Source organism: Lampris incognitus, chromosome 3 (genome assembly GCF_029633865.1).
Source record: "Lampris incognitus isolate fLamInc1 chromosome 3, fLamInc1.hap2, whole genome shotgun sequence".
NCBI classification, from domain to species: Eukaryota; Metazoa; Chordata; class Actinopteri; order Lampriformes; family Lampridae; genus Lampris; species Lampris incognitus.
In genome coordinates, this window is record NC_079213.1 from 74655301 (window position 1) to 74673934 (window position 18634).

Sequence of the window (18634 nt, forward strand, 5' to 3'; positions counted from 1 at the left end):
AATGACATCGGTCATTAAACCTTAAAGGTAAACCTCAGGTTAATCTTAATAAAACCAAAGGAAACATTCAAAATTCCACAAAAAGGAGGATTGTGTGAATATAATAGAGATTAAAAAAAAACAGTGATATGGCATGAACATGGCATAAAAACTATGGAAACTATTAGTGGAGTCTATCAACTGGTAATTATATATTTATACAGGAAAAAGCAGTGCACAAGTGAATAATTTAAAACACACGCACATCTACAAATACTGGCAGATACAGCATGAGGCATTGCTATTCCTTGGACAAATGATTAACATTTTTTGCAAAACACCAACAATAACACAACTATAGAAACATAATACCTGTGGTTAGTCACCTAATATTTTCCCTTTGGTACCTACCTAGTATGCACGTTGCTACTGTATGTTCACGCTTTAGAGTAAAAAATATCTGGAAACTGTAAACACACATTGACTGTTGAGAGGAAACTACCCTGAGCAAAACCTCTCTTTCACATGACATGTAGTGGTTCCTTTTATACACATTATGAAACAAATTCTTGAATCAAAAATTGTGATCCCCTGTAAGGTGTGACAAAGCATCACTAAATTTATTTATACCCCGTTTGCAAAAGAAACAGTGGATTCCTGATTGATGTTGTCCTTGACCTCCAATGGGAGCGAGTCAAAGAGGTGGTCCTCCACGATTAGGCAGTTTCTGCGAAGCAGATGACACTGCCCGAGCTGAGCCGGGAGGCGGTCGAGACAATTTCCCTTAAGTTCGAGATGTGTCAGCTGCACTAGTTGGCTAACTTTCTCTGGAAGGGCAGAGATACAGTTATGGCCAAGACACAATGTCCTCAGTTTGGTGCACTTGAACAATTGCTTAGGCACCACCTCAACTTTGTTGCCTGCAATTGCAAAATGTTGGAGGTTCTGTAAAAAACCCACCTCCAGTGGTATCACCACTATTGAGTTGTGGCTAATATCAAGGTACCGCAACTTAAGCAGAGTGAATAAAGATGAGGGCAGGGACTCAAGCTTGTTGTGTGAAAGATAGAGTGACTCGAGGTTTTTGACATGGCTTATTGACAATGGGATGTTGATTATCTTGTTGTGCCACAGTTTGAGGCAAGTCAGCCTTTTGAGATGCTGAAAACTAATAACTTCTTCAATGGTACGAATGTTATTTGATTTAAGGTCAAGCTCCTGCAGGTTGGTCAAACTGAAGATGGCATGAGGGATTCGCTCCAGTTCACAATTATGAAGCTCCAGTTCTGCGAGATTCATCATTTTCTTCAAACTATTCAGTACCAAGAGTTTTGTACCATCATTATGGACAACCAACTTGATGAGGTGTGGAGAGAGATCGGTTATGTTTGTAGGAACTTTTGTTAGGTTGCTTTTGAGATGCAAAATCTTTAAGTGTCTGAGGTCTCTGAGAGACTCGAGTCCAATCATTTTGTTGTTTTCAGAATTCAGGTTACCGACCAAGTACAGTTCCCTTAAATTTTTCAACAAGTATACCCAGGTGGGTATCTCAGCAACATCTGTAAATTTAACATGAAGGCACCGGAGATGGTCACGAAGAAAGATGAAAGCAGTTTGCTCTACTTTGGCAGGACAATGATAGAAGTGCAGCTCCTGGAGGTTTATCATTTGTGAAATCTTAGCAGTTATCCTGGCTTCAGGAATCAATTCTAGTTTAAGGATTTCCAAATCAGTGAGGTCAAACACAGCATCTGGCACTCCGGACAGCATGAAGAGATGCAGTTCCAACTTTTCCTGAGCATTGCGTGTTACATGCTGCCGCAGTATCTCAAAGGTCCACTCATGGTTCAGGCTGATTTCCCGTAGCTTGTTTTCACTAACCTCAGAGAGAAAGACTCCAAAACGCTTTGAATACAATTGGTCATACTGATCAACCATATGCAGGAGAAAAGCAAAGTCATTCTTCACATCAGGGATGTCACTGAAGCTGCTCTCCTCTCTGACTTTTTCAAAAGAATACTCTTTGAGAGGTCGCCGAAAGAGCCAGAATAGTGTGTAAATGCAAACTACACCATAAACACATATGATAGCAATATAACTGATGAGCAGTTTCTTTAACATGAATGCCATGTTGTGTGTACAATGGAATGTAGCATACCCAGTCAAATGTTTTATTTCTGGCTCACACACATGGTCAAAATCTATAGCAGCAACAAATGTCATTGTGTAGCACAGGATCAAGATGAACTTCACAGTTTTGATCACTGTTTGAGCAACATAGAGCTTGTATATCATGTCACTGTCTTCCACATGGGCACGGAATTTCCTCACTTTTTCAAATAGGGCCTTTGCCTGCTCGCCATCTTTCTTGTCCAGTATGGTCATGGATGGAACTTCAATCACAAGCTTTTCGGCAGAAAACTTAACACTGGATTTTGCAAGCATTGGTGTGGACTGGTTTGGACTTCCCTCCTCACTGCTCATTGAGAAATGTTTAGGAAGCGAGGGGGGACCAGCAAGTCTCTGCTTGTTCTCTTCTGAGTCTTCACATGCTGTCTCAGACAATGCTTTCGTTGTCCAAGGTGATTCAAAACATTTTCCCAGTATTGAAACAAAATGTTCAACTTTTGAACTTGTCTTTGGGTATTTGAACCAGAAGTTGCTACTGACCATTAATACAATGGTGTGGATTAGAGCGAGGTAAGGAAAGTATTTTGAATACCAGGGAAGGGCCACATGGTAGCACATCTGATTGACAAAAACATACTGCTGAAAATCCAGTTTGGTCCTGACACCTGTGGGAAGACGCTGCCCAGGAGTATCTGTCTGTGTCAAGTGAATTTTATGGACAATATCCTCAGGCAAATCTTTAGCCATCAGAGGTGCTGCATCTAGTGTGAGCCTGTTCTCTCCATTCCATGTGTCAGCAGATGCCTCTGCTGGCTCTTGTCCCGAGAAGCCCCCTTGCTCCCCTGGTGTCTGTTCCAAAACAGGAAGGCAAACGACTTGGTCTTTCGTTAATTGCATTGTTCCAGCGAAAATCGCCAACATCAGCATGACAACGCCAAGGTAATCCATGAAGACATCCCACCATGGTTTCAGAATCCGATAAGTTGGCTGGATGTCATTCAGGGAAGCAACTTCTGTTAGAGTGAACATTCCTGCAACAAAAGATTGCACATCAGTGAGCAATAAAGTATTTGGCTCGCCTTATCTCTAACCCCATTACTATGTATCAAATGGCTTTTCTTTAAATCAAGAGCTGATTTGAACGATGAGCTACCATTTTGATGCCACCCTTACAAAGATAAAACCATCAGTATTATCCATGTATCACAGTTTCCAATCTCTGACGCAAAACTACCTGCAAATCAATCTCTACACATAAATGTTACATTACACCAATGGCCAGGTAGGTGTGCCGTAGTGTTTCCTTTATTTATTTCACTCATAATGAATTGTCCTACGCACTTGAGCGTACAGAGACATCCAGAAAAAAAAAGCTTTGGCTTTCCCTCCCTATAATCATCGACAAGTGAGGTTAGCGACATACTGTTGCATGTTCTATAGGCTACAAATAAAGTTATTGCTTGCCTTCACGTAACATTTAGGGAATTCCCTGTCATTAAATCATGTGATTTGTAGTGCACTTGTATCATTGTTTGCATATAACCTCAGTGGTGTATGGAGCATTTATCCTCCTTTTTATTTGCAGACTGCTGCCTTTTTAGGGCTGTCACAAATCTTCATTACATAATGTAAATCAGTTACATCAAAGTAAATGGTATTAAAATGAAACACGTCATATAGAATAGTATAATTGAATGGAAAAATACATAAATTGTTTTTCTTCAAATATTACCCATTGGTAGTTGGATGCCTAATGATGATCCGTGACTTTAGCTTCCTCTTTATTTATCACTATATAATAACATACACTGTGCCCACTACTATCGGTTTTTTTTTCATCCATTATCCAAACCGCTTATCCTACACAGGGTCGCGGGGATGCTGGAGCCTATTCCAGCAGTCATTGGGCGGCAGGCAGGGAGACACCCTGGACAGGCCGCCAGTCCATCACAGGAATCAAACTGTCTCTAAAAGTGTTATGCACTCGAGGAAATTGCCTTTGTATTTCAGCTGTTTCGTCATGACCTTGAATTGGTATTCCTCGCTTCCCCAACATGCAAGTCACCGCCAAAACACGTTGCAGGTACTCCCTTCTTTCACTAAATCTTTATTATGTCAGAGAGAATTTAGCTAAGTTCAATTTCAAGAAGGCTGCAAAATCGGGTTGCCGGTTAAGACCGGCCACAACAAGGCGCATCCATACGACTCGTTCAGAGGTGAGGCTTATTCTCATAAGGACTTAACACTAAATCTGAGCTCCGTCAAAAATTCATAGCCAGTATGGGGGTTAGTCGCTTCAAGTTAGCGGCATATTTGCGTTTTATTTATTTATTTATTTTTTTGCTTTGTTTTGTTTTTGTTTTTTTGTCTGGCCGCTTGCAGCAGTTTAGTTTTCGCATCATAGCGCAAATTGCTGTATGATTTCGACATCGGGCCAACGTTTCTGGAAGGAGACCTGTACTGATGCGTAGCCTTGATGACGACTATGTGCAATATGTAGGCTTGTGTGTTCATACGCACCTTCTGATAATTTGATCCACTTATCTTGATACTAGCACCGAGCAAGGTTTCATTTTACATCCCATGTTTCGACACCGTGACAAAGCCGTTCTTTCTTCTCATCAACTCGACCGTGGGGTCTGATGGGCAAAACTTCCCCCACCGCTCCTCAGATGGTCGGGTCCTCCGGAGCGACGCTGCCTGCGACATGGCCAACACGAGCGGAGCGGTGCGGCTGCGGGGGGGGGGGGGTTCCGTACACGTTCTGTCGGAAACCACGTGACAATACGAAGGTTGCCGACCGGCTGTGTGGCGTTCTCACGCACTGCTATGTTAATTAACCCTAACCCTCAGCTTTAACTACTGTGACTGCAACTGCCGTCTCTGCTTCAGGCTAATGTTAGGGCATCGGGTCGACAGAAATCAACTTTCGCAGGTCTTATTATTATTAGTATGCCGCTCGCCGGAAAACTGAATCGGCGGTCCTCGCTGTACACGTGGTTTCCGAGAGCATGTCTACGGACACAAGAACTCTGCCCTCCGATTGGTTGAAGTTAGAGTTAGGGCGGCGTTAGGGTTTAGAGTTAGCCAATCAAATGTTTGTGAACGCTTTCGTCACAGGGAACCGATTCAACTTTCTGTGATTTGATCTACACTTGGTTGGCAAGAGGGGTGCACGCCTTCGGTGCGGTTGCGCCAAACTGGGGGTGAATTCAAACATAGCAGGAGTTTCAATACAGCGCAGGATTTCATTCAAAGCAACATTTTCTCAAGCCTGAGACACGAGGAATACAACATCAGAGCTGACCACATATAATATCTCTGATTCTTGCTTACTTTTCTCCATAATTTTATAAGAGTTAACAAGTCTACCTTCCAGCTACAATTTGTGAAAAAATTCTGATGTTTGTTAGCCATTTTGTGTTCAAGCAACCTAAAAAGTAGTTGACAGATATATGGATAAAAAAATAATAATAATAATTTTGAAAACACTGACATAGAGGCATCAAATACAAATAAACCAGATGTTTTATTATTCAACATGGAAAAAATGCTTATAAAAATACATATTTTTCTAATAGGCTACACATTTCTTATGTACATTTCAAGAACGTATGATAAACAGCATATTCTTCCCTTTAGCATATGGCACCTTTAAGAGCATTTATTTACCCAAGATGTCTTGTGTGCAACAAACCCTATGCTGTTTTGCATTCCCCCTGCAATTGCCTGTGTAAATGACAAGTCTCTGAAGCAAACAAAGCACGGGTTACACAAAATCTGTTCAATACAGCATTAGTCTAATAGTCAAGATTTCACTGCAGATGTTACTGAAATTCTGAAAAGTCAAATAATTCTACAGACCTTCTCTGATAACTAGTTTGCTTTTTAAAAAAAAGTATTGTACTCGGTAGGCTTATGTGTAGTAAAAAATAATGAATTACAATGACTGAACAAACTTTAGCAGCTCATTAATGACATTCTTACAATTCAGCTGTATTGTTATGATAATTCTACCTATGTGATTTTCTCCTCAGTCATGTAAAGTTGACCAACTCTCGACATCGAAACAGTAGTCCGGAAAAGTACTGTATTATAATACTTGAGCATGATAATGAGCTAATATAGCATATATAGCTTTATATAGCATATAAAGCAAAAACTAAGTTTTAGAAGACAATAGGAAGAGTGGGCACTTTGGCTAAAATAGGCATCTCACTCAGCCTTCATTTGGTCCCTGATATCTGAAGGTAATGTCTCAAACAGTGCATCTTCCACTATAAGGCCACTGCGCTTCAAGGCCCGACAGCAACCAAGCTCTGGTGGTAAGACCTCAAAGTGGTTGCCTTTGAGCTCTAAGTGTGTTAGTAGAAGCAGATAGGAAATTTTTGGTGAGAGTAAGGACAGCATGTTCTTACCAAGTTTTAGTGTTTTGAGCTTTTTGCAGAAGAAGAGTTCATCTGGCAAGTTTTCTATTTTGTTGCAGGTGACAGAGAAATACTGTAGACTCTGCAGAACTCCAATTTCTGGAGGGATGAATCGAATGTCATTGTTGGACAGGTCCAGGTAGCGCAGCTTGTTGCATAAGAACAAGTGTGAGGGCAATATTTCAATCTTGTTGAAGCTGAAGTAGAGGCGCTCAAGGCTACCAAGCTTTTTGATGTGCTCTGGAATGTACATGATGCTGTTGTACCAAAGCTTAAGGCAGATGAGTTTGCGAAGATGCTGAAAGCTAACAATCTCCTCTATGGAACGAAGATTATTCTCTTTCAAATCAAGCTCCTGAAGGTTTGTGAGGCTAAAGACAGCATGTGGAATTCGTTCCAGATCACAACGCACAAGCTCAAGCTCTGTCAGATTGATCATCTTTTTCAGGTTGTTGAGCATAACTAGTTTGGTGCCATCATTGTATATGTACAACCGTTGCAAATGACTAGAAACATCTACAATTGACTGAGGGATCTTGGTCAAATTACTCTTGAGGGAGAGAGTTTTCAAACATTTGAGCTCACGCAGTGACTCAAGAACTATATTCTTCGAGGCATCTGGACTTAATGATCCGCTGAGGTAGAGCTCCTCTAAATTACGCAGGCCATACATCCAGTGTGGAAGCTCCCTGCTATCGTCAAACTTCACACGAAGAACTTTCAGGTTCTCTTTGAGGAAGGAGGTAGCTGTTGTGTGCAACTTCAAACAGCATTGGTAAAGGGACAGCTCCTGAAGGTCATCCAGCTGAGAGATGGAGGCAGGGATAGTGACGTTGTTGATGATCTCTAACTTGAGTGACTGGAGCTCTGTCACCTCAAAAATGGTGTCTGGTAGCCCAGAAAGCATGAACAGCTGAAGCTCAATTCTGTTGTTAGCGTTAGTCTGCAGTCTCTGACGCAGCTTCTCAGCAGTCCACTCATGGTTTAGATTAAGCTGTTTCAGTTTGTTCTCACTGACTTCGGAAAGAAAAACTGCAAATCTTTTCGAATACAACGGGTCATACTGGTCAATCATGTGTAGCATGAAAGCAAAGTCATTCTTGACATCTGGAATGTCATTAATACCGGTTTCCTGTCGCACATACTCAAAGGAGTATTCCTTCAGGGAGCGGTAAAACAGCCAGTAGGAGGTATAAAGACTTGTTAATCCATAGACAACCACAAAGCACAGATAACAATAGGAGAGCTTGGAGAACAGATGGGCCATGGTGTGATTGCATGAAAAATGTTTATAGCCTGTCATGTCCTGTATGTCAACATTGCAAGTTACTGTGATCTGGACTTCAGACACTAAAACACTATTGTATGCAATGATCAAGAGAAATTTAAGCACCTTGAACACGGTCTGACGAACATACATTATGTAGAGAATATCCCCCTCCTCCACGTGCAAACGAAACTTCTTTACCTTTTCAAAAAGCGCTTTAGCTTGTTCTCCTTCCTTTTTATCAAGAGCACTAGCAGTTGGCTTGTCAACTACAATCTTTTCTGGGATAGACCTGAGGGACTGGGTCTTCTCTAAATTGCCTTCCCCGGGGGGTACATTGATATTAGACCTATTAGTGCTGTTTTTTTTGTGATCTTTTTCCTCCGGATTTTCTCCAGACACCTCAGACAAGGCCCGTGTGGTCCAGGGAGAGTCAAAACATTTCCCAAGAATGGAAATGAAATGTTCAATTTTTGAACTAGACCCAGGAAATTTGAACCAGAAGTTGCTACACACCATAAAAATGAGGGTGTGTATAAGAACCAGATAAGGGAAATATTTGGCATACCAGTGCAGAGCCTTCTCATAACACATTTGATTGATGAAACTGTACTGCTGAAGATCCAGATCAGTCTTCAAGCCCTTCATTTCTTTCGGAAGAGGTGACAAATGGGACTGCACGGGTAGCAGTGACTCCATGTAATTTTCGCTTTTGTTCTGCGTAGGCATGGTTTGGTTGGGCAATGATGTTCTTTGAGGAAGGCAAATGATTTTGTCTTGCATTACCTGTAATGACAATAAAATACAAAGAAATCAAGACAAACTAAAATGAAATTGAAACAAAAAGACATTTTTGTAATAGTATCTGCCACAAGATGCCATTTGAGATGTTAATTTGCAGTTCTGTATAGAATGTGTTTGTCGGTATGGTAAACAACTGACAATAACAGTTGACACAAAGTGCTATGCTATGACTTAAACAGAAATAATCAGTCACATTAACTGGTGGCAAGCTTAATGCTCAACATTTTGTGTACTGTATTAGCTACAGTAAACTCAACTCAGTGCACTGCAGTACAACTTGAGATGAAACACTACTTTTTGATTGATGATTGAGTAATGCTTCAAATATGAAATGTCGCAAAATCACTTAACTACTATTTGGCAAACATGGCACAACTTAGGACATACTGCGGCACAATACAGCTGAAACTGCAAAGTGGGGCCTGCTGAGGTCTCTGAGGAGCAAATCAGCAAATCAATCTCTCTTTTACATTCTCAAGACTGTCTAGGACGTTTGTGTCAAGCTATTAGGAAATTTGGTACAAGGCTGTTCATTGTTTCAGCCAGCCTCGTTGAAATGAGACAATACAGCTCTTATAATTCCAGGAAATCAAAGAATTACACACAAAAAAATATCTGTTCATAGTTCAAGTTTATCAGATGGCTCATATAATTAATTGTCTACACTAATTACTAACAATTATAACATTTCAAAACATTGACATGGAGAGTAATCCCCAAGGGTAACAAATAATATCTCCACACAGAAACAAATGACCCTGTACCTGGCAATTGGTATAATTTCCAGAGTTTCCACTAAGTTCCTTTTTTTCTTTTTAGTGCAGCAAAATAAGTAATGTGACAGGACACTAGCCTTTGGAATCTAATGTTTACAAAAAAGGGTGGGTGGGCAAAAGTTTCCACTAGTAAATTCCTGCTGTGCTGAATGCTTACTTTGAAACACACAGGTCTGGTTGTAAAGCACAGATTCTAAAACTTAACTTTGCAACAGGGTCTGAGGATATGCCAAGATGGGGATAAAGCAGTAATTATCATAACAAACACAGCATGTTACAGTAGTGATTACTTTTTCCATTGTCTATCAATCTAGTCCAAACACATTATCTAAAAAGAGCTGCAGCTGCAGTGCTAATTAGGTAGACCTGTGTTAATTACAGTGCACTGCAGCTTCTCTTTATTGATGTTTCTGCTGTCATCATGCATGTTCATAGCAGACAGGGTGCACCAAAAACATGTATTGACACACTTAAGAGTGCTGTCATCCTATATATATAAGGCACACACACATATATATATATATATATATATATATATATATATATATATATATATATATATATATATATATAAAGTGAGAGTGTATGTTTGTATGTTTGCTTAAAACTCCAGAAATACTCATTGTAGAACAAAAAGAAAGGCATCTTTAGATTCAGCACTTTCCAATGATTGCACAGTTCGAAAAATATTTCAAAAACAAAGTAAAAAATTTGATTTATTTGTGAAATTGAGTTTATTTTGTGGCGATTTGTGGCAGCGGCCAAGAGTGTATGTTTGTATGTTCGCTTAAAATTAGGACATTTGCTAATTTTCGTGAGTAAGATTCGTTTATTTGACATTTGTTTATCACATGTATCATATCATAAAATATCTTATATTTCATCATCGATTATATCGTAAAGATCAGATCATGTTGGTTGTTTTGGTGAGAACATTTTCAACCTCTGCTAGTGCGTTATGAAGATGCTATGATTAGTTCATGCATTAGATTTTTGTTTTCATCTTTGGACAGTGTGAAATATGGGCAACATTAGCTGACGTGAAAGAATTATAAAATCTTTCCCAATATTAACACATTCTTGAAAAACACGGGTGAAGTGATGCCTCTGACCTGGAGTGTGCATCCAAACACACCAATCATTAGCATGACTACTGAGAGGTAGTCGGTGAACACATCCCACCACGGTTTCAGCACACGCAAGGCTGGCTGCTGCTCGGAGAACTGTCTGAACTCCGTCACAGGAATCATGGTACCTGTTGGGACAATGATTGAAGGACCAAACCACGTTATTTTCCATGGATAAAATTCGAGAAAGGATTGATAAAACATTAAAAAAAAGGTTATAACACTTGAATTATAGGATGTTACTCAGTGTGTAAAAAATGTACTAATGTAAATGTTCGGGCTCGTGTTTTTAAAAACAAGTGAGGTCTACCAACGTGAGTAAGGCTATCCATGGTGTGGATTATTTTGTATTAGTTTGTATACTTGGATTTGTTTTTATAATTGAAGTCATGATGCTGCTGAAGTCTCCCCATTAATAAAGCTTAATAATATTCTTAACATCCTCAAGTATAATTCATTCATTCATTCATTATCCAAACCGCTTATTCTTACTCAGGGTCATGGGGATGCTGGAGCCTATCCCAGCAGTCATTGGGCGGCAGGCGGGGAGACACCCTGGACAGGCTGCCAGGCCATCACAGGGCCCACACACACACACACATTCACACCTAGGGACAATTTAGTATGTATGTTCTCCCCGTGTCTGCGTGGATTTCCTCCAGGTGCTCCGGTTTCCTCCAACAGCCCAAAGACATGTAGGTCAGGTGAATCGGCCATACTAAATTGTCCCTCATGTATAATTTCTTTTTCTTTTTTTTTTCATCGTCTCACAAGCATGTATCAACTCCCTACCACAACCCCAAAATCAGCCACTAACATAAAACTCAGATATTCACTCTTCCTTTAGCTGAAACAGAGCTCATGTCCAACTGGGGCCGACTCCAAACCCCCTGCACATCAGCACTCATATGCATGTATAAGCCCATTTGGCCCTTACCCCAACCAGGGTTCGAAGTTGTCCTTTAAGATAGATAGTTCAAAGATAGAAAGATAGATTGATTAATCAACCAATCAATCAATCAATCAATCAATCAATCAATCAATCAATCTATCTATACTTTATATCAGGGGTTCTCAAACTTATTTCTCAAAGATCTGTATCTGGTTTTTAATCAAGGTGAGAGATCCGGAACGACTGACAAAACAACATTTAAGCAACTCACTTAAAACTTTTGTTATAAGTTATTACTGTTATAATGTTCTGTGAAGACCCACCCTACGCTTCCTCTGATTGGCTCTAACCCTCACGAAAACTCCTGTACCAGTAGGCTACTCGTTACTGTCATTTATGGTCACACTGGTTTCTCTCCTCTCCTCTCCTCTCAGTGGTTCACACACACACACACACACACACACACACACACACACACACACACACACACACACACACACACACACACACACACACACAGTGCAGAGGAGAGACAGTACAGTGAACCAGGTGAAGTGAAGATAACGATACTCCAGTTGACAACAACTACACGTTTACTTTACTGTAAGTGCAATAAAAGCTTCACACCAACCCAAAGCAAATTCTGTGGTGCAACGTTAATGCATGAACTCAGCAACTACAACACACAAAATAGAAAACGTTACACTTCATAACATATTGTATTCATAGCGCGAGGTATGGGATGGGTCTGGATTGACTTGCCGTTTGGTCCAAGTGCGGACCAATGGCTGGACTTTGAGAAGCCCTGTTTTATATGTTGTAGGTTGAATATGTATATGCATCTTTCTCATGCTATTAATGTTTTTGTTTTTGTTTTTTTAGCTGTTTTCATGTAAATTGAATTGCATTTCATTGTCATGCACAAAATATGCTATATATAAATAAAGTTTGATTAAATGATTAATCAAACTTTAACATCATCGTCAAAATTATAGATGACGATGATGCCATGTGCAGATTCATCGCCTTCTCTGGTGAGGGGCAGTCACTACGCAAGAAGGGGAGAAAGCCTTGAAGGTTTCAACTGAAGTGAAGAGACTTACATCTGCATACAAACCCACCATATCTCATCTAAAACTCACCATAACACAATAAAAAATTGACCCTGGAAAGACTGGCAAACAGATGTTACGTCCCTTGGAAATTGCGGTTCGGCTTTCTGTTGGGGATAGATTCAATTAATCCTCTGGTAATGTTACATTCACCAAATATGATGTGAATGTAAGCTCCAAAAATGAATGCTGTAGTAGTAATTTGGTGTTTTTGTCCAAAGTCCAGGGTTACTGTTTTGATACTGCCTCCCACACAAACCAATAAACTTATCGATCAAATTTGTTTGAACACCAGATTTGAATTACCTTTCCAGCATTGGAATTAATCCAATTGGTGCATTTGGTTTATTATACATTTTCTTAAGGCTGACGTGTGGCAGTACAATGATACAGCCCTGTGATGGCCTGGCGGCCTGTCCAGGGTGTCTCCCTGCCTGCCGCCCAATGACTGTTGGGATAGGCTCCAGCATCTCGGCGACCCTGACAGCAGGATAAGCGGTTTGGATAATAGATGGATAAATTATTAATCCTTAAACTCAATAGTCAAGCCTCGATTGTTTATCTCCAGCAGATGGCAATTTGTAGAGTTGACTAAATCTGGTAAATGGCTAGTTGCAAACAAAGAGCCTTTCAGTCCAGTCCTGGGTTGATAATTATCTTCAAGGAGACTTAACCAGAGAAATAACATGTAGAGTGCCACTTTTATGCCAACTTAACACAGTCACAGGTCTGTATTAAACTGGCTAAATGAACATGTCTCATTGAGCATACTGTTTCAGAAACTAAAAAACAACAACTGGGGGACAATAATCTTGCTTCCTCTGGCAAAGAAACTAAAAAGAAGAGTCAAAACTGTTTTTTTTTAATTTATTTTTGCTACTGTGTGATCAGGTGAGGTTGTTAAAGGAAAGTTTTTTTTTTTTTTTTTTTTTTGCACAATCTTGGTCTTATTTTTGTAGGTTTTATCCATTGTGCATATCGGTTATGATACCATTTTACTCACCAGCATTATTTTGGGGATTCTGGACATGAGATCGCCGCTAGACACAGCTTTACATCCTTGTCTTAGCCTCAGACTGTACATGATTTCCCATAATGACTTCTCACTTGCACTGGCTGGGTAGCTTATTGGTGGTTACTACTGCTTAAGGCAAGTATATGCTGATAATTCCTGCAATCAGGAAGAACCAGGAAGTAACCCGGCATTGTGATGGACCATTGCTGATAATATTAGACATTTCAGGTAATAACTTTTAACTTGGATTTTTGTTTTCACCTCCAAATACATGGTTTAGATAATTGGGTTAAACTGGACTTGTTGAAACATATCTGACGCTTGTGTTCCATTGACCCCGTAAGACACCATTGTAAAGCTATGTCCATCCGTGGTCCCATATCCAAAATCTCCAAAATTAAGCCAATGAGTAAAATGATATCACAACTGATATGCATGATAGTAAAAACTATGAAAATAAGACCAAAGTTGTAAAAAAAAAATCCTTTAAAGGCCTCAGACTAACTGTAAACTCAAAACTGCTTTTTAGTACCTACCTAGAAATAGTCAATAAGACAGATTGAAGTAAAACGTTATTTAATTTGCAGACTAGTTGGTTTATGTCCACATATCTTCATTACTGTCTGTCTGACACAGCCATTATATCATTCTGGACAGACACAGGCCTGCACTTCGTTCTGTTTTTGCACAGCGCAACAAACATATAGTCATACTCATTAAGTGTCCATCAACCCACATATCAACCCAGAAACTGTATCTAGGAAATGCAATGTCCTCCAGCAATGCAATGCAGATATAATTATATAAACATGTAAAAACCCATAAAAGGACAAACAAATCCCTTCTTTTCCCATTTTGTTTTTTTGGATGTTGATGTTTACATTGTTCAAGCACTCTTACGTGCCTTCTACAAGAACTGTCTGTGCTGTAGTGTCACCTCTTCTTAACAACAAGCATGGTGAGAAATAATCCCTTTTCTAGTGAATGAAATGAGCTCTCACTCCACAGCTGACATACAGCATAGACTTAAAGCTACTAATACCTGTGGTGATGAAGGCGGTAAGAGTAACAACCCGGTACAGCCACAGAGCGGTAGCATGAACAACAGCAACGCTTTCCTTTCTTCCCATGACTCATCAGTTCAATTCCTTGATGCTGCTCATTACTATATCTCTTTTTGTTCACCTTTAATAATTTGCTTACCCATAACGGGATGTATCTTGATCCCAGTATCATCACCCAGAGCGGATTGTGGTGTCATTCAAACTCAAAGGGCCAACTTAATGAACTTGCCGAGTAAACGTCTCTGATTCGGGTAAAACGCCACTTTGTAATCAACTCAAAATCTAAATCAAAGCTGTCACAGCACACTTCACTAATGGAACAGCTTGCCATACTGAGGTGTTGAGGAGCAGAAAAAGAAAAATGCCAGCAGACTTTACACGATATTCACCGGTCAACTTTACAGTGGAAGTACCAAGATGAGCTGTATATCTATGGCTCTGGGCAGGTGTAAAGCCTATGATACAACCTTTAATTTTGAAATACAACCTCTAAACTCTCACACGTTCATCGGAGTTGTGTCATTCATTTGGAATTATGCCACAGGGTGGGTGGGGGGAAAAAAGCAGTGTTGCAAATAGTTTCCCATGGATAGATCTGAACTCGTGGTTTTGCTTATAATGATACTACTGTTAATGCTCTTCTGTCATGCGATACTCTGCAATATAACAACAATATTAGCAACGTGTCAGTGTGTGAACAGGGTGACTTGCAGTGTGCATACACACACACACACACACAGACACACACACACACACACACACCCCATATTTTCCTAAACTTTCTTTTTAAACTGAGCAGTGGTTTATGATATACATTTTCATAAAGCAGCATCAATGGACTTATCAACGAATCTATGAGACGAAGAGACAAAACAAAACAAAAAAGTAAAATGCAGCTATATTTTGCTGGCTAATTCATTTTGATCTTTCTTTGGTTGTTGGATAAAATGATTTGCTTCCGGTGGGTGAGTCAGCCGCCATTGAGCGGGTCCATGGACCAGACCTCATCCCCTGTCTCTTCCTGACAGGAAACGGTGCGAATCTGAAATAGACCGTGTTTGTATCACACCCAGTCGCAAGATCCAACATCCTGTCTTATTAAGCTTACAGGCAAACACCATAAAAACATGAAAGAAAGACTGCTCCGCCAGAGTCGATAGGACAGACTCAGAAACTACGAAATTTGTTTGTTTCTTCCTCTGAAACATTAAAAGGAGAGGAGAAAAACATCTCGAGTTAACAGTGAGGGTAAATTTAAGATGCGATCCGAAAAGCCCCTCCACAGTCAGTGGTAAACAACGCAGTTATCAACTCGCGTTGTACAAACATATTAATGACTCATCACGTTTTCTCTAATCATCATCGTCGTCGTCGTCATCATCATCATCATCATCTCTGACACGGAATAGTTCAGCATTTTGGTAACCTTACACCGCTACGCCAAGCAAGCCTGTGTGTCGGACTCGGAACCAATGGCAGTGTGCTCTACACAAAGAGGAAAGGACCGTAAATAGTTTATATATTTAGGATACCGTTGACTTACCTCGCGTTCAAATGTCAGCCCGACTTCTGTCCGTCTCTGAGCAGTCCGCTTCTTACACGATGGTGTTGTGGAGCATGGTGTCCTTGTGCGGTCCCCTTTTCCGTTATGTCCGGCAGCCTTCCTGAAACCTGAATCACACTATACAGTACGCTGGTTTGTACACCACCACAGGGCGTGGACTTCAGTTGTGGACACGAGGAGAAACTTTTTTTTGAGGGGGGGGGTGCGTGGGTGGGAAGGGGGATTGAGTTGTTGGCAATTTTTCAGCTTCACTCGTTAAGGGTAAAACTTTTGGAGTTTATCTTCTCACAGCTTTACCTGGGATGTTAATCTCTTGCAGGTTCTTCATTGTAACAGGGAGGCTTGCTGTTTGCTGTAGTCTGCAGTAATCTTGTAATCCCAGATGGAGTTTGCTAACATTTCAGTGTTTAAACTCAGACAAAGCAATTTATATACTTGTTTGTCTGCATTATTCATTCGTTGTACAAAAGGCAGTGAATTTGAAATCACGTTAACAGTGCATTAACAGTGCACTTGATTAAAAAATTGTTAAAAATCCTGAGCTCGGGTAGGCTATAACTGAAAATAATGAGAAAACATATTTCCATACAAAGAAATTTCAGTTGAGGTTATATGAAATTAAGGCCTACCAACACGTTTTAACCACATCTTGTTACAACCAAATTTTCTGAATATTATAACAAACATAGTGTGGCATGTAGAAGTCAGTAGCATCCGTAGTGTAACTGAGTGTATGAATGCATATTATGGCACTGTTTAGTGTGAAGTCAAAAATACCAAATAGAAGTCAAGGCAAAACAAAAACAGTGTTTTTATGAGGAGTCTCCACATGTCTGCAGTTTAGATACATTCTTTCATCATTGGGGAAAGAGGGCCCAGATGTTCACAGCTGCACTGACAACCCCACAGCTCCAGTCACCACAACCTTCAGAGAAGAAAAAATCCTGGGAGAGAGCAGAAGTTGTAACCGCCTACCTCATAAAAAGAAATGAAGTCCCGATGGGAACACCCAAAACAAATGGACCAAAATCAAATATAGGTGGTAAACGTGTTAAAGAAGACTCTTTACGGTTGTTCACTTCCAATCTGACTTGTCATCTGACCTGCTATCCTCCACCCGATTTCTGCCATTTGTGTCTTAATTGAAGCAAATTGTGAGATGCAATAGAAAGCACAGTGCCAGAGCACACCCTGTCTTTGTCATATTGTCTTACAAACATTCATAAACATCAAGTTCATGCATCAAGTTCATGCTCTGACCAGTAATTTTCAAAAGATGCATGGTGAGTATATGGCACAACACACCTTGGTTGTTCTATCATTTCTATATAATGTATGTCTGTCATAGTTATTCATTTAATGCCAGATTTAACACTATATTTTACAGATCTAATGAGATTTCCTACGTTATTGCGAGACAGTTTAATATGGAGCCTGAGAGCTGTCAGTAGAATTTGAATGTTAATTCGGTATATCTGAATTTTTCAGTGGTGTATGTCATGAATTTGAATTTCTAAATAATGATTTTTTAGTTCCAGCAGTCATTGGGCGGCAGGCGGGGAGACACCCTGGACAGGCCGCCAGACAGGCCACCATCTGCTTATCCTGCTCTCATAGGGCACAACCCTGAGAGCAGGATAAGCAGTACAGATAATGGATGGATGGATGGAGTTTTGAGTTTCTTTACAGGTGAATTTAGCTGTTGAAATTCAAAAAAATATAAATCCCTCAAATTCAAAGTGCAGAAATTCAGATTGTTTGCATCCAAAATTACATACTACTTACTACATACTACATATGTGTACTATCCTCCAGTGTACTACCAGTATGTGGGTAAACATTAATACTTACAATTAAACCATTCAGCCATTCTACAAGTTGTGTTGTGTAACACTCTTTATTGGTCGTTGTTGTTAAGTATTACAATGCATTGTGAGATATTCATGCCAGCATAGTGTCCATTGTTTGCATACTACGGATTTTCTCTGCATGTAGTATGACATCCTGGTATTTTTTGTGGACTATTTGATGCATATTATGGTTTCGGACATGCTAAAAATACTCACATTCTATTTTGGAGTGCAGAATATTTTGCTAGTATGTGATTTTGGATGCAGCCATTGTAACTGAACTAGGCCAAAGGTGATGCATCCGGGCTTCAGGAAAAGTAGTAAGATGCGTTCCAACTGCCTAGTAGTTCTTTATGAAGTGGACTGCACAGGATATTCAGCCATGTTAAGTAAGATTTCAAACTGTAGGGAGCAAACAATTCTCAGTTCAAAGGGAGCTGTGAACTGTGTAGAGAAGAACTGAACAATGGTTTGTCAGTCCGCCAGAAGTTGGCAAGCAATATTACCTATCAATCATTGCGCCTTCACTGGAGTGCCAAAAATAAAAAATGGAGCTCATAAAGGAGTTTACATATATGTCTGTAAGTATTGTCGTTGTAACTTAACGTTATCATTATTGATGTTACT

At 40.0% G+C, this 18634-nt stretch overlaps 2 protein-coding genes across 2 annotated transcripts; both read right to left on the bottom strand.

The window, feature by feature from the left end:
* Nucleotides 1–603: 603 nt before the first annotated feature.
* Nucleotides 604–4702, bottom strand: lrrc8db (leucine rich repeat containing 8 VRAC subunit Db). The gene is made up of 2 exons (XM_056277624.1): nucleotides 4630–4702; nucleotides 604–3140 (listed from the first exon to the last, which is right to left on the bottom strand). Exon 2 carries the CDS (start codon nucleotides 3136–3138, stop codon nucleotides 604–606), a length of 2535 nt encoding a protein of 844 aa, XP_056133599.1. The 5' UTR covers nucleotides 3139–3140; nucleotides 4630–4702.
* Nucleotides 4703–5634: 932 nt separating this feature from the next.
* Nucleotides 5635–16250, bottom strand: lrrc8c (leucine rich repeat containing 8 VRAC subunit C). The gene is made up of 3 exons (XM_056276393.1): nucleotides 16137–16250; nucleotides 10496–10638; nucleotides 5635–8589 (listed from the first exon to the last, which is right to left on the bottom strand). Exons 2-3 carry the CDS (start codon nucleotides 10631–10633, stop codon nucleotides 6325–6327), a joined length of 2403 nt encoding a protein of 800 aa, XP_056132368.1. The 5' UTR covers nucleotides 10634–10638; nucleotides 16137–16250; the 3' UTR covers nucleotides 5635–6324.
* Between the last annotated feature and the right edge of the window lie 2384 nt (nucleotides 16251–18634).

Excerpts from the sequence above, each read along its gene's own strand:
- lrrc8db (XM_056277624.1), bottom strand. The coding sequence starts at position 3,138 with ATGTTCACTCTAACAGAAGTTGCTTCCCTGAATGACATCCAGCCAACT.
- lrrc8c (XM_056276393.1), bottom strand. The coding sequence starts at position 10,633 with ATGATTCCTGTGACGGAGTTCAGACAGTTCTCCGAGCAGCAGCCAGCC. Across the intron at positions 8,590-10,495 it reads TGTTTGGATGCACACTCCAG|GTAATGCAAGACAAAATCAT; the intron begins GTCAGAGGCATC and ends TTGTCATTACAG.